Genomic DNA, 14,276 nt, shown 5'->3' with positions numbered 1-14,276 from the left:
AACAGCAACCCGTCAGCATTTCATTGTACCTGGACTCCCCACCACAAGGGTCATTTCCTTGATGTGAAGAATAGAAGTAACCGTGCTGAAAGTGTTAATAGATTCTCAAGATGGGATCAGGGAGGAGGGTTTGATCAGATTGGTCTTAACTGCACAGAAGCATAAGGGAGTAGGGTAGGACATAAACTGCGTAAGCTGGAATTGCCTATACGTGTGATAGATGGAAAAGGATTGTGGAAGAAACCAGGGGTAAAAGACACTTTCCAGTAAGAATGCACAAAAATTGCTATAGTAGAGCAGGATTTCTCAACCTCAGCACTATTGACATTTTTGGCCAGATCATTTGCTCTTGTGGGGGGATGTCCCATACGTTGTAGGATGTTTTGCAGCACCCCTGGCCTCTACTACATGTCAGTAGCAACTACCTGCTGCCAGGTATGACAATCAAAAATGTCTCCAGACATTGTCAAATGTCCCCTGAGGGGAGAACTTAGCACTGCAATAGAGGACATTGAGAGCACCCATCTGTATAATGATAAAGCTCTCAGCTCAAATATTCTGTAACTTGATGAATCCCTGAGTTTAGTAGGGCATAGTGGTCAAGAGCATGAATTGTGGAGCCAGATTGCCTGTGTTTGAATCTTGGCTCCACTGCAAGATAGTTTTATAACTATGGATAGCTTGATTAAGTTCTCTGTTCTGTTACCTCATCAGTAAAATGGGAATAATGAAAGGACTTATTTCATAGGATTGTTGTGAGTTTTAAATTAATATACATAAAGTGCCTAGAACACACAGTGTGAGGTACATAGTAATCATTATATAAATGTTAACTCTTATTAGTCTTATTATAATTGCTATCATTAAAACTACTAAGAAAACCAAACACCGCATGTTCTCACTCATAAGTGGGAGTTGAACAATGAGAACACATGGACACAGGGAGGGGAACATCACACACTGGGGCCTGTTGGGCGATGGGGGGCTAGAGGGCTAAGGGAAGGATAGCATTAGGAGAAATACCTAATGTAGATGATAAGTTAATGGGTGCGGCAAACCAGCATGGCATGTGTATACCTATGTAACAAACCTGCACATTCTGTACTTGTATCCCAGAATTTAAAGTATATATATAAAAAAGAAACTATTATTCAACATTTATCTGAATCTTAGTATATTCTGGAGGCCTGGTGTCCCATGTCCCACCCACCTTTACACCACTATCTATCTATCTATCTATCTTTCTTTCTTTCTTTCTTTCTTTTTTTGTTTTTTTGCACTGGAGTGCAGTGGTGCAATCTCAGCTCACTGCAACTTCCGTCTCCTGGGTTCAAGTGATTCTCGTGGCTCAGCCTCCCAAGTAGCTGGGACTACAGGCATGTGCCACCACACCTGGCTAATTTTTATATTTTTCGTAGACATGGGGTTTCACCATGTCGATCCATCTGGTCTTGAATTCCCGACCTCAAATGATCCGCCCACCTTGGCCTCCCAAAGTGCTGGGATTTATAAGCATGAGCTACTGAGCCCAGCCAAGACCACTATCTCCTTTCTGCAGAAATGAGTAGAGAGCTAAGTTCACAATACAGGACCACAAAATGCAAAGAGATTTTAGATGGCTACGGGTCTATAAAATAGGCTATGCAAGTAAGCCCCACTTTGTGCAATTACTGAGTTCTTGTAGCATTCTCTTATCTAAAAGCACACTATTGTCACCTACTTTGAGCTAGTCACAGTAAAGGATACAAAAGTAATGTCCCCTGGCCTCAAGGAATTAACAAATAGAGCTGCTACATGGACTTTTATTTTAGTAAATTTAATTACTTAAATTCTCTAAGAAATTTCAGTTCTTCTCATAAGTGAATAATTTCTCAGTAATGCTATCTCCTCATCCTCAAATTTATCTTCCTTGAAGTTTGTGTGTCTGTAATTATGAATTTCTTACATTATCAGCATGTAAGATTATAATACTTCAGATTTTATCTTCCTTTCTTTTTCCATTTAAAATTTTTGTCTGACATTCATCCCTCAAAACAAACCCTCCAAAAAAGATTTTATCTTAATACAGTAATAGAGTAGTATCCTGTTGTGAATAGCCTGACACCTGCTTCTGGTGGAAAGAATGTCTGTGGAGGACTATTTTGTATACTAATATATTTCCTCATGTATTTGTTTAAAATAGTTGTTGAACATCTCTTCTATGTCAGACACTGTGTCTAGGTACTAGGAATAATGAGGAATAAGTGATTTCTGGGGAGAGACAGACATGGAAAAAGATCAGAAATATATAATGTAGTAAGGGCCATAATGGCAATGTCTTCAATGAGCTAGGAGAACACAAAATAAATGGGCTCTTTGGAAGAGAGTTTAGTGTGATGATTAACACTGTGAGCATTGGCATCAGAGCTGATTGGGCTTATATTCCTGTTCTACCACTTATTAGCTGTGTAATGCTGAGCTGATCATTTAAACTCTCTATGCCTCAGTTTTATTATTCATACAACGTATTCTAGTAATTCATGTATATCCTCGGTTCTCTCCGTAGATTTTGAGCCCCTCAAAGGCTGGGACCACTTCTTCATCATTTATCATAATTATTACCATGTTATTATAGCTGTTTACCGACTGCTCAATATGAGCCAGAAGACATGCTAAATTCTTCACCCACATTATCTAATCTTCAACAGAACTGTAAGGTAGATACTTTCATTATCCTGATTTAATAGCTTGCCATTTTTTCATCAAACCCACTTATTTGCTTATAACACTTACCACAATGTGTAATTATTTTATAATTATTTATTTATATTTTAATATCTGTCTATTGGATTAGAGTATAAGTTCTACAACAGCAAGAATGAGGTCTCTGACTCACCCTGATATTCTCAACTTCTACAATACTGCCTGAAACATAGAAAATGTTCAGTGAATGTATGGTAAATATGAAAGGAAGACTGGAAGGCAGGCAGGCAAGAGGAGAAGAAAGAAAGTGAATGAGCACATTATAGTTGCTAAGTAGTAGGGTTAGACTGTAGTCCAGAGCCATCTGACTCCCAAACCAATGCTCTTGATGATTAGACGAGATTTCTTCCTGTGGTTAATAGGCTTTCAATAGATGTTTGTTGATTAAAAAAACAACTTCTCCTGGGTTCAAGTGATTCTCCTCAACTTTGCACAATAATGTGTAACAAAATTACAGTAAGCATAAAAAACCGTGGGTATACACCCAGACATAGGAGAATTGTAGGAGAGTAAATCATCAGAGAAGGAGAGTTTCTGTCTTAATGAAAGACTACAGTTAAAGAGATGGCACCAACATACTGTTGTCCTTGTTTCAAAGGAAATAATGTGTGTGTATGTGTGATGTGTATGTCTGTGTGTGTGTAGTCTTCAAAATCAAGTAACTTTAACAGTGACTGACAAGTTAATCAGTGATGCATTAACAATACAGATGGCAGAGATTTGATAGTTATAGAAAAATACCAAGTTGAAGTAGATGATCACTTCTAAACCTTTTTATTCTTTTTGGTGCTAATGAGCTTATTCCAAAGCACCATATCTTCAACCAAATTACATAGAAGGCACTTATTCACAATCAGACTACAATCTCCGACCTCTTGAGAACTTGTCACACAGCAGAATAGGAAAACCAGCATGGCAGGACATGTTCTTCAGACTTGGGGTAGGTATTCTGAAGACCACTTGACAACCAGTAGCACTCACCTCCTGAATATCCTTGTCTGCTGCCAGTGATTGTAGGATTCAGGGGAAAATTACTAGATGTCCATTTCTAGTCTGGAAAGTGGATCAGGCCAGAACTTAACTTTTCCACCACTAAGTGATTATTCTAAACAGATGCTTAGCACAACATGTTTTGTTACTGTGGACCTTGAATCCAGATTGCTGCCAGAGGTGATCATCTGGGATTTTCCTTTGAAAACAAAATTTTGCAAGCTTTTATGTATGATTATACCGATATGGGAAAAAGATTATAGCTAATGAGATCAAACTGAATTATTAGTTGGGCATATTTATCCCTGGTTGTAACTAAGTAAATTTCTACAAGTATTCAGTTGTCCTAGAGAAAGAATTGGCTTAGCAATAGTGCCATCTCTTCAAGACAATTTGTCATTTTGAAAAGGTATACAAATCATCAATGAGTGTCATTGTACGGATTGCTTATTATTCCCCAGATCATTGTAAATTCATTTTCTTTATTAATTTAAATATTTCTTGAATACCTACTTTATACTAGACACTAAGCTAAGAAATAAGAAAAGAAAATGCCTAAAATCCAGTCCCTGACCTAAAAGAGGCATGGAGGCCAGCAGAAGGGAGATATGTACACAATAACAATAATCCAAGGCAGTCAATGGTAAATGCTCAGTCCTTCTTGCTTCTTGGAATGCTCTTTTTACCCCAATCTTCCATTCACTACCTGGAAAAAAATCCTGTCCCTCCTTAAAGACTCATTTCAAATGATTCTTTCCCAGTGAAGGCTTCCCTGGCATTCCTTCTCCACCCCACAACCAGAAACACACATACCCAATCCCATTCCAGCAGCTTTCATTACTCCTCTGTGTTCCCATAGCACTCTAGTCATGGTTTTATTACAGTACTTATTATAATAATTTATATTGGATTGTTTATATGTCTGTGTCTCTCACTATGTTTTGAATTCTTCCAGAGCGTAAATGAGTTGTTCATCTCTATATTCCTAGTTACTAGCAAAATAATATTGCATATAGTAAGACTCAAAAAAGTTTAGTTTGCAGGGAATGAGTGAGAGAATGAGCAAACATGTGAAAATCAAATTCTAGATAAAATGTTATGAGAACACTTCAGAGGAAGTAATTAATTCCAATTAGGTGGTTTTGTAGGACACTTTCCTTAGTTCAGCCAAGAGCCAGGTTCTTGTCACACGACCATGAGAGATTAGGCTTGCAGTTACTTTGAAGGGTAAGAAAAAATGGAATTTATTGGGTAAAAAAGGGAAATAGGGACCCTCTGCAAAGCCAGAGTCCTGCTGGTGTGCTTCCTGCCTCACGGATTGAATCCCAGCTTCCACTCAGGAAGACGAGGGACCAGGCTCCTTCCTGCTGCAAACACATGAACTTCCAAGGCCCCACCTTAGTGTGCAGGTCAGTGGGAGGTTCTGCCAGGTAGCCTTTCCCAATGTGACCATGTCAGTTTCATAAACAAGGTAGCATTTGGGGTGACCCTTCAAAAATGAGTGAGATTTTGACAGGTGGAGATGGGTGTTAGGGTAGGGAAGGGAGCTAAGAAGGACATTTAAAGCAAAACTTCTTAAGAATTTAAAAACCACATTCATTGAGGCAAAATAATGCTGTTAATTACACATGTTCCTTATCTGATCCTATAAACAAGCGTAGCAGGAACTCTACTTGCTACCATTTTAGCAAGCACTGTGAATAACCATATGTTTTGAAAATAGCAATGCTGTGTTTTCCTTCAAAATAATTTAGATCATTGTCTTCCCCCAAACACTTATCCCGCCCCAAATTAGTCTTGAGTTTGGCTAGGTTGGTATATTATAAATTCTCATTCTTTGACTTCAAAATCCTTTACTGAGAAGTGGTCCTGTTTGTTTGTTTGTTTGTTTGTTTTAATATTTCTCAGGACTGCAGAACCAATGAGTAGCCAAACTGTTGCAAGAAATTATTTTTGGCATTGGGTCCCAGTCCTTCTAAACCTACCTATTTCTTCTAGGAGTGATTCTTCAGCAACCAGAGAAAATCAGGGTGCAGATTCAATAGTATCTAAAGATATCTTTCAGCTATAACATTCTCTAAAATCTTATCTCCCCTAGCTGGGGGATTGGAAATCCAAGTAGACTAATTATCACTATGTAAATTCAAAACCCAAAGGATATTCAGTACCCCATGTTTGTTTTCTTGATAATATTTGCAAGGAGGCTGTTTCTAGCGATTGGATATGCCTTTGTGAGAGAACACTGAAAGTTGATTATTATGACTAAAATTCCTACAGATGGAGAAATCACTAGCTCTGAAATGTGACTTCTGACTGTAATTAATGAATACTTAGTGCCATCAATCACTGTGTGTATGTGTAGGGGGGATTAAGGGGGAGGAGGCAAAGGCACTACAGAAGAATGACAAAAACTAATATTTCAGAAATAATGTTTTAGACATTTATATTTGCTTGTTCTGACCAATCAGTGACCAAAATAGCACATGTATAAATAACCCTGGCAAGGGTCATCTCTGATGTTGCCTTGGACTTTAGCAAGCTACTATTAGAACAGAGTTGCCTTCATGGGTTGTAATTGGCCAAAGTAGGTACTGAGAGGTAAGAAAAAAGCCATAGAAAGACTTGATCTTTTCTATGGCTATCAGTAGTCAGAGGAAAATTTCCCAAAATGAAAGTCTGTTTGTGCTCGCATGACTCGTGAATATATCTCTCCCGACACTGTGTACATGCACATGCTTATAAAACTCGTTTCAATGTCTTTCCTTATATCATTCCTGCTCCTGGGATGTCTGACCCCTCTCCTGTACCTATCTAATAACTACTAATCACTCATAACATGCTCTATATAAATCCGGTGCATTCTTTTAAGTCCTGTTTTCTCCATGAAGTATTTCCTGCTTACTCGGGCCACAGTAGCTCTGCATACTATAAACTTCAGTAATATTTCTGTTTTAAATCATTGCGTCTTTTGTTGTTTCCTAGTTGTTTAACTGGAGATAGTAAAGCATAGTGGCTAAAAATTATACATTCTGTATGACCTTGGACAATATATTTGAGCTTTCAAAACTTCCCTGAAATGTCTCTAAAACTTCTATTAAATGGAGATATAAATAGTCCCTACCTTACAGGTTTGTTCTGAAAGTTAAATGAGAATGACGCATTCTAAGTGATTTACCTGGCATCCAGTAAGTGTTCAGTAGAGGTAGTAATGGGTGGAGGTGGTGATAATGGTAATAATTATCAACATCAGCAGCAGTCTCTTCAACTTGATTGTACAACCTTTGAGAGCAGGAACCATGTCTCTGGTCTGCTTTTTTTCATTGTTCCCCTAACCCCCAGAATTGTCATTCAGCTAATTTGATGTCTGCTGATTGTGTGTCCAGCTCTATTCAATAGTACTGCCTCAAAGACATGAAATTATATCACGAGTATAATTTTCATCTTTTATTGCCAACTACAGAAGCCCTAGGATGTTTTTTCTTGCTTTATATGCATGAGTAGTTTGGATGGAAGCCGCTGAAGTAATCATATGCTAGTAGATTATGAGAAGAATAGGAAACTTCTTAGTCATTCCAAGCTCCTGTGTTGTGTATGCTTGAAAAAAAAAAAAGGGGGAAGAAAGGGAGAGAAGAAAGGAAACACTTATACTAAAATGCCATCTGGTAAATTGCTTTCAAATTCCTTGACTTCCTGCCACTTCAAGCTGTATTGTTTTAACCCTTGTAAGAAACCTGGCATTGAGGCCTTATCCGCCACTTGTCCATCCAGCTATTTCTCTAAAAAGTTTGCCAGAATTTTTTTATAAGTAAACTAGATGCTAGAACCTTAATACAAATTTTGCTTGTCATTTATTTTCAGCTGATAACAGTAGAACTCTGAATGTGGATTCCACTGCAATGACACTACCTATGTCTGATCCAACTGCATGGGCCACAGCAATGAATAATCTTGGAATGGCACCACTGGGAATTGCTGGACAACCAATTTTACCTGGTATGTTATTTTTAATCACCTCACAAGTGCTTATTTTTATTGACCATGTGGTAATAAATATAGCAATATGACACAACTTATTTTGAAGTTGACATTTACCAGATTCTGCCTAGAGTGTGCATTTTTGTAATATGAGCTTTATAGTCTGGGTGGCCGGTAGTTACTAGTATACTCCCTTTTGCACTTTGGACATGCTGGAGGTGTATCCGATGCAGGCTAGGGTCATTGAAGCTTTAAACAGCTCATTGAAATACAAGGCAACAGGATTTTGGCAAGGAATTACAAAGCTTGTATAATTTTATAGATTTTATAGAAGAGGCAAATAAACATGGAGATGAAAAGAGAACTGACTTACATATCTCCAAAATCTTAGATTCCTAGAGGAGAGGAAAGGAGATGGTGGAGGACAGCCCAGAGACTGTTTTTGACATTGAAGAACTGTGTGTAAACACACACACACACACACACACACACACACACACACACACACATATATATATATATATATATATATATATATATATATATATACACACATACACAAAGTAACCATCATAGAATGGGCATGGTGGACTAACTCCATCTCCACTAAAGATAAAATGAGAAGCAAAACTCACCTGAAGGGTTTTGTTTAGACACAAAAAAGGTTCCTGGACAGTGGGGGCTGATTAATCCTTACAATGAATTTTTGAAGACATTTTGGAATTGCCATCTCAGGGAGCCTGAGGCAGCTTTTTAAACAACCTGAACATTAATCTCCCCAGATTCATTTAACTGTGACTCTACTTAAAAGCACAACAGGACCAGGTCAATCTAGAACCTTCCTACTCAAAGTGTGCCCTGCGTAACCTGGGAACCACTTAGAATCCCAGAATCTCGGGCCCCAGCACAGACCTGCTGAATCAGAACCTGCATTTTCACAAGATCCCCAGGTGCTTTGCAAGCACATTAAAGTTGAGAAATAGGTTTAGAGTAATGCCATTTTGTTGTGCCACTTATTTATATAGTTAGCTACCACTTCCCCCACCAAAACATTATTTCACAATTCCAGCTCAGATTTTAAATCCTTAAAATGAGGTCGAGGTATGCTGGACGGCAACACTAATAGTGAATTAAGAAATGTTATTGCATCAAAAGCCAAGAAACAAGCATAAAAGCAACTAAGCATGAAGATTAAAAGGTACGTGAATAATAAATGGATGGAGGGGAAAAAAGGAGTCTAAATTCTATATGTGGCGGGCGCAAAGAACTCTGCCAAACTATAATTCATATCATAGGTTGTAGTTCACCAGACTGTATTCTTCTCCATTTTCCCAACCACAATTGAAACGAACAACCAGGGATCCTTTGAGACCTAGAATGATTGGACCATGGATCACCTTAGCTTTTGAATGACCAGCAGGGCCAATCTGGGATCAGTGAATGTTACTGTAAGAACCAGTATTGCAGAGTGGTTAAGACGTCAGGTTCTGGATTCAGTCTGCTTGACTTCCAAGCCTGTTTCTTTCACGATTTGATCTCAAGCAGTTGTGTAGCTTCTGAGACTCAGTGCCCTCATCCACAAAATCAGACTAATAGTACCTAACTCCTAGGATTGTTGTGACAATTAAATCCTGCTTACCACAATGTCTGGCAATAGAAGGAGCTCAAAAATGGCAGCTTATTAATATATTTCTCATAGACATTTCTAAATAAGTAATGAGTTTATTTAGTACCTCTTTATTATTTGATTATAATAGAATTTAAACTAAAATCTATATTATTTTATAGCTCCATGTGGTATGTCCCAAAGTCACAACACTTAAAGTCTAAGATGAGTAGACAATCTAATTTGACTTAGATATTCCCAGTTTTTGACAGTCTGGACCATATGCATAAATGTCCCAGGAAAAATATTGAGGCCACATGTGCTCTAAAGCCCAGGAGACTAAATGTTAACTAATAGCATATGATTTGTAAATTATCATATATAAGCATAAATCTAAGTTCACAAAGTAATCTTCAATACTTAGCCACCCATCTGTAATATGGAAAAAGAAAGACCGAGTATTGAGAACAAAAATGCCTCCAAGCAATTATTACAGACCCAAAGCTTGAACTAGGGTCAATAATAAGGCTAGATGATTAGGGTAAGTTTTCTTAACAGTGTGGTAGAGGGCTATTTCTTCAGAGATAGTGTCTTGCTTAGTACTTAACGACACAGGCCTTGAAGTCAGAGGACTACCTGGATTTGAGTACTTGCTCTGCCACTTATTGTGTTATCTCAAGCAAGTTACTTGACCTCTCTGTTCCTCAGTTTTCCCATCTGTAAAATAGCGATAATGATAGTGTCCTAGCTCATAGCATTGCTGTGGGCATTAAATAATATATTAGCACACTGCTTACCATATAATAAGCACCCAATAAAGATAAACTGGCATCATCATTACTACTCTTAGCAGTACTATATGCTCTTTGATGTAAAGGAGGATACATTCTTCAAATCACTGCAAAGCTCCCTCTTAAATTGAAAGTATTTGGACGCTATGCAGCCACTGTCAATGCTAATGAGTGTTCTGCACGTCCAGCTTCGGCCAGACATTTGAAACCTCAAGAGTATTTTTAACTTCTACCTTTGTCCCCCTTCTTCACATCTTGTTTTCTTAAGGACTGTAAAGAAATGGTTTCTCTTTGACCTGTAATTCAGTGAAACTGACTGCCACCATGCTCCAGGGAAAGTTACTTGACTCTTTGGAAACCTGGTCTTAGAAATGCTGGTATTAGTTGAGTAGGTCCCTTCTTGTCTTAAAATGAATGGAGCAATAACATGAGGCCAAGATATACTTTCTAAAGCTATGTATAAAATCACTTAACTTATGTGTGAACTGGTTTTTCTCATCTCTGTATTATTTTAGGAAGGTAGTTTACCATTGAGATTTGAACATGGGTTCTAGATTCAGACTGCCTATGGTCAAAGCTCTATCTGTCATTAACTAGCTGTGTGACCTTTGGCAAGTTACCTCACCTCCCTCCCTATGCCTCAGCTTATTCATCTGTAAAATGCAGATAAGAATGGCACCTATGTTATAGGGATGTTATGAGGATTCATGCATTAATACAGGTAAAGTCTTAGAATGATGCCTGGCTCACTGTAATTCCTCAATTAAGTCAGCTATTATTATTATTGTTTTAAGTTCACATATGTGATATGGCTCACAAAAAGTTGAATGATGACTCGTCTTTACCCTAATAACAGTGAAGGATAGTGAATGCAACGGTGAATTTTTTCCCTGGTGAAGCACTGGACAGTGACAGGTGAAGAGACCAGTATATATCTGACAGTGCTGATGCCTGCTCCTTATAAATCTGGTGGGGATTTTCACAGAAATGGGAGGTTAGTATGACACTCCAATGCTGCCTATGTTTCTTCTTGCCAAAGTCTGGAGGACAGAGTGCTTGCCATCTTTAATGATGTTATGTTTTAACCAATGTGTTAAAATATCTTCCTAAAAGCCAGACGCGGTGGCTCAGACCTGTAATCCCAGCACTTTGGGAGGCCGAAGTGGGCAGATCACAAGGTCAAGAGTTCGAGACCAGCCTGGCCCACATAGTGAAACCCCATCTCTTCTAAAAATACAAAACTTAGCCAGGTGTAGTGGTGGGTGCCTGTAATCCCAGCCACTCAGGAGGCTGAGGCAGGAGAATCTCTTCAACCCGGGAGGCGGAGGTTACAGTGAGCCATGATTGTGCCATTGCACTCCAGCCTGTATACAAAGCTAGACTCCATCTCAGAAATAATAATAATAATAAACCACATTTCCCTAATCAACTCCCCATGCCCCAAAATTTCTTAAAATGGAAAAGGTGGCAAATAAGCCTCATGGAACTGTTGCCTGAAGTCACCCATCAAAGGCTCAGTAATTCAGCTACTTTTATGCCCCTCAGGAGGTTTCCTACTGAGCCAGCAGACTTTTCTTTGTCCTGTCTCATCTGGCCTGTCTGTGACAATAGGAAAGTCTTTTGACATTGATGAAAACCAAGTGATACGTAAGCTTCCTTCACTTCCCCCCAGAGACCTCTAATCTATACTGTTATGGATGTTGAGTGTCTTGGACATAGACTTGTCATGAAGGCAGTGTCTGGCATAATTATTATATTCATTGAGTAGGGAGTAGAGACAGGCTATGTATGAAGTTTGTTGTGGAGTTCCCTTTCAACTAACATGGTATTTTGTACAGCTGTGGTTCAATAAAGTTAATCCATAATGATGGCAGATCAGGAGGTCCCCTCTGGCTGGCAGCTGTCATTCCTGCATGAGTATTTGCTGTGAGAAGCTGGTCAATAAGATTAATGCTGGTGGAACCCAAAAGGGTCAGGCCTTCTGGTTAAAGAACATTGTTCTGCCCCAGTCATTCCAGACGAATCCAAGGATGGACCCATTAAGAGATACTTGTTGATAACTGCCTGCTGCTTCCTTTATTTTCGCCTCAATTAAAATATCCATAGAAGCCAAGTGTGAAGCCTGTGAAGTCCAAAAAGAGAAGAGTCTCTCATTATGATGTCTCTGCTGTGTTGACTGTCTCCATAATGAGAGATATTTGAAAATATAGAATCATGGACCTTATTCCCAGAGCAAAGCCCTACTCATTAAGGAGGCAGTTCTCACTGGGCCCAACAGGCCAAATCTGATGGGAACAGAAAGAAAGAAGGAGTTTGTATGACACGTGGCAGACTACTGTTCTGCAAGCTCCTCGGGAAGTCCTGGCCTTCGGTTTGTATTATTTTTAATATCTTCCACAAATAGAGTATGCTTTTAGTGGCAAAAAGGTTGAGATCCTGAGAAAGTAGAGCGCTGTTCATCATCCAACAGCCAACAATATGTAAACATTATATATACCAGATAAAATTAATGTCTCTCCAAAGCAAACTTGAATTCTACCTATGGATGGTACTCTCAAGATTCACCATGGAGCATGTCTACACCTCGAGATATCCATTTAAGTCTCCACCATGCCATCAAGCTCCTGCACTTACACAACAGCTAGCAGGTAGCTGTTGTGCCAATACATCCTTTCAAAAACAAGACCGAGGCATCATTAGTTGGTTTGAACATAATTGGGACCTTACTAGTATGAATATGGATGAGTTCTATATGGTATAGCTAAAAAGATTAAAAATGTTATAGTTATTTATCTTGTGAATATTACAGAAGGACTTTACTTCAACAAAAACATATGACTTTCCAAGATCTTTGTGTGTGTCATATTTTTCTTACAGAACAAGCATATCATGATATTGACTTGAGTACTGGCAACAACAATATTATCTGGGCCACAGAAGAACAAACAGGAGATGGTCAAAATAATAGAGACTGTGTATTGAGGTCCCCGCAAAGAACGAGGTCCTGTCTCCCAGGGACTACTCCACAAAATAGATAGTGAGGCGCTCAACATCACAGTCTGTGTAGATAAATGCTGTGGAGCTGTTTTCATGTGGAAATATTTTAAACTATTTAAAGCCTTTGGAAGAGTACATGAAGCTCAAGGGCTGGAGGATCTTTGAGATAAGAATTTCGTGACCTTCACTAGCTGAAATAAATAAATGCATAGTGATAGGAACAATCATTAAAAGAGAAAAGACTCCCCATGGAAACTATTAGGAGAAGGAGCAGAGTGAAACCATTTGCTTATTCATTCATTCATGCAAGAACTATTCACTGAAGCCTGCTGGTTTGAAGGTACTGTGAGAAGCCCTGGGGAGAAAGCAATGAACAAAAAAGACAAAGTTTCCTACCCTCATAGTGACTCCAGTACTTTTAGAACTTCCACATTATCTTCCTAATCCAAACTATACTCAAGTATGAGCTGGCTCTTGACTGACAATAGCTGAAAGGCCTTCCTTTCATTTTGTTCATTTGTTCTTTATTTGTCTATCCATTCACTGAAAACATATTGACTAGATATAGGGTATCCCAATATGGGCATGGCACAATCCTTGCCTTCGAGCTCAAGTTGCAGTGGCAGATGCAACAAAGTAAATATCACTACACTATAATGTTGCAAGTGACATAATAGAAACTTGTACAAAAGTATTGTTTTAGCCCAAGTGTGATGAGGAGAAATGCTAGCTAGATGGTGGTGGTCAGAGAAGGTTCACAAAATAGGTAACGTTTGAGCTAGGTGTCCAGGAATATAAAGAAGTATGTCAGGAGGATAAAAGAACTAAGAACAGTGTAGACAGAGGAAATACTGCATCAATGACTGGAAGGTATGCAAGGATATACAGTATGGAGACGGTGGTTAACTATGAGGTGAATTACATTGCTTCATTCGGCAAAGACTTTGAAGCAGCTTATAAAAAGATTACCTTATATGAAAAAATATAATTTATTAAAAAAAAGTTTAAAAATCAGCATCTGGGAAAATATAAATGAGAATAAAAGGCAAAGACCAGGTAGGGAGGCTAATTAAAATTCAGGCATGCAGGTTGTAGGATCCCATCTGATTTCTGAAGTTGAGCTACCCCTCTGACAAAGCAGCCAAAACAAAAAAGGGAAACCTGATCAGTTATAT

General features: G+C 38.6%; 1 protein-coding gene across 12 annotated transcripts in view; it reads left to right on the top strand.

Annotated features, from left to right (window-relative positions):
* ENOX2 (ecto-NOX disulfide-thiol exchanger 2) overlaps nucleotides 1–14,276 on the top strand; it is a 290,714-nt gene that overhangs the window by 198,964 nt on the left and 77,474 nt on the right. For all 12 annotated transcript variants that reach the window (XM_078363075.1, XM_035289389.3, XM_078363071.1 and 9 more), the window contains one exon: nucleotides 7,591–7,725. In XM_078363075.1, the coding sequence (XP_078219201.1) occupies nucleotides 7,629–7,725 (97 nt within the window). In that variant the 5' untranslated portion in view covers nucleotides 7,591–7,628. The remainder of the gene's footprint in view (nucleotides 1–7,590; nucleotides 7,726–14,276) is intronic.

The sequence above is a fragment of the Callithrix jacchus genome, chromosome X, assembly GCF_049354715.1.
Source record: "Callithrix jacchus isolate 240 chromosome X, calJac240_pri, whole genome shotgun sequence".
NCBI lineage: Eukaryota > Metazoa > Chordata > Mammalia > Primates > Cebidae > Callithrix > Callithrix jacchus.
Note: the sequence above shows the minus strand (reverse complement) of the source record. Positions and strands in the feature narration are given on the sequence as shown.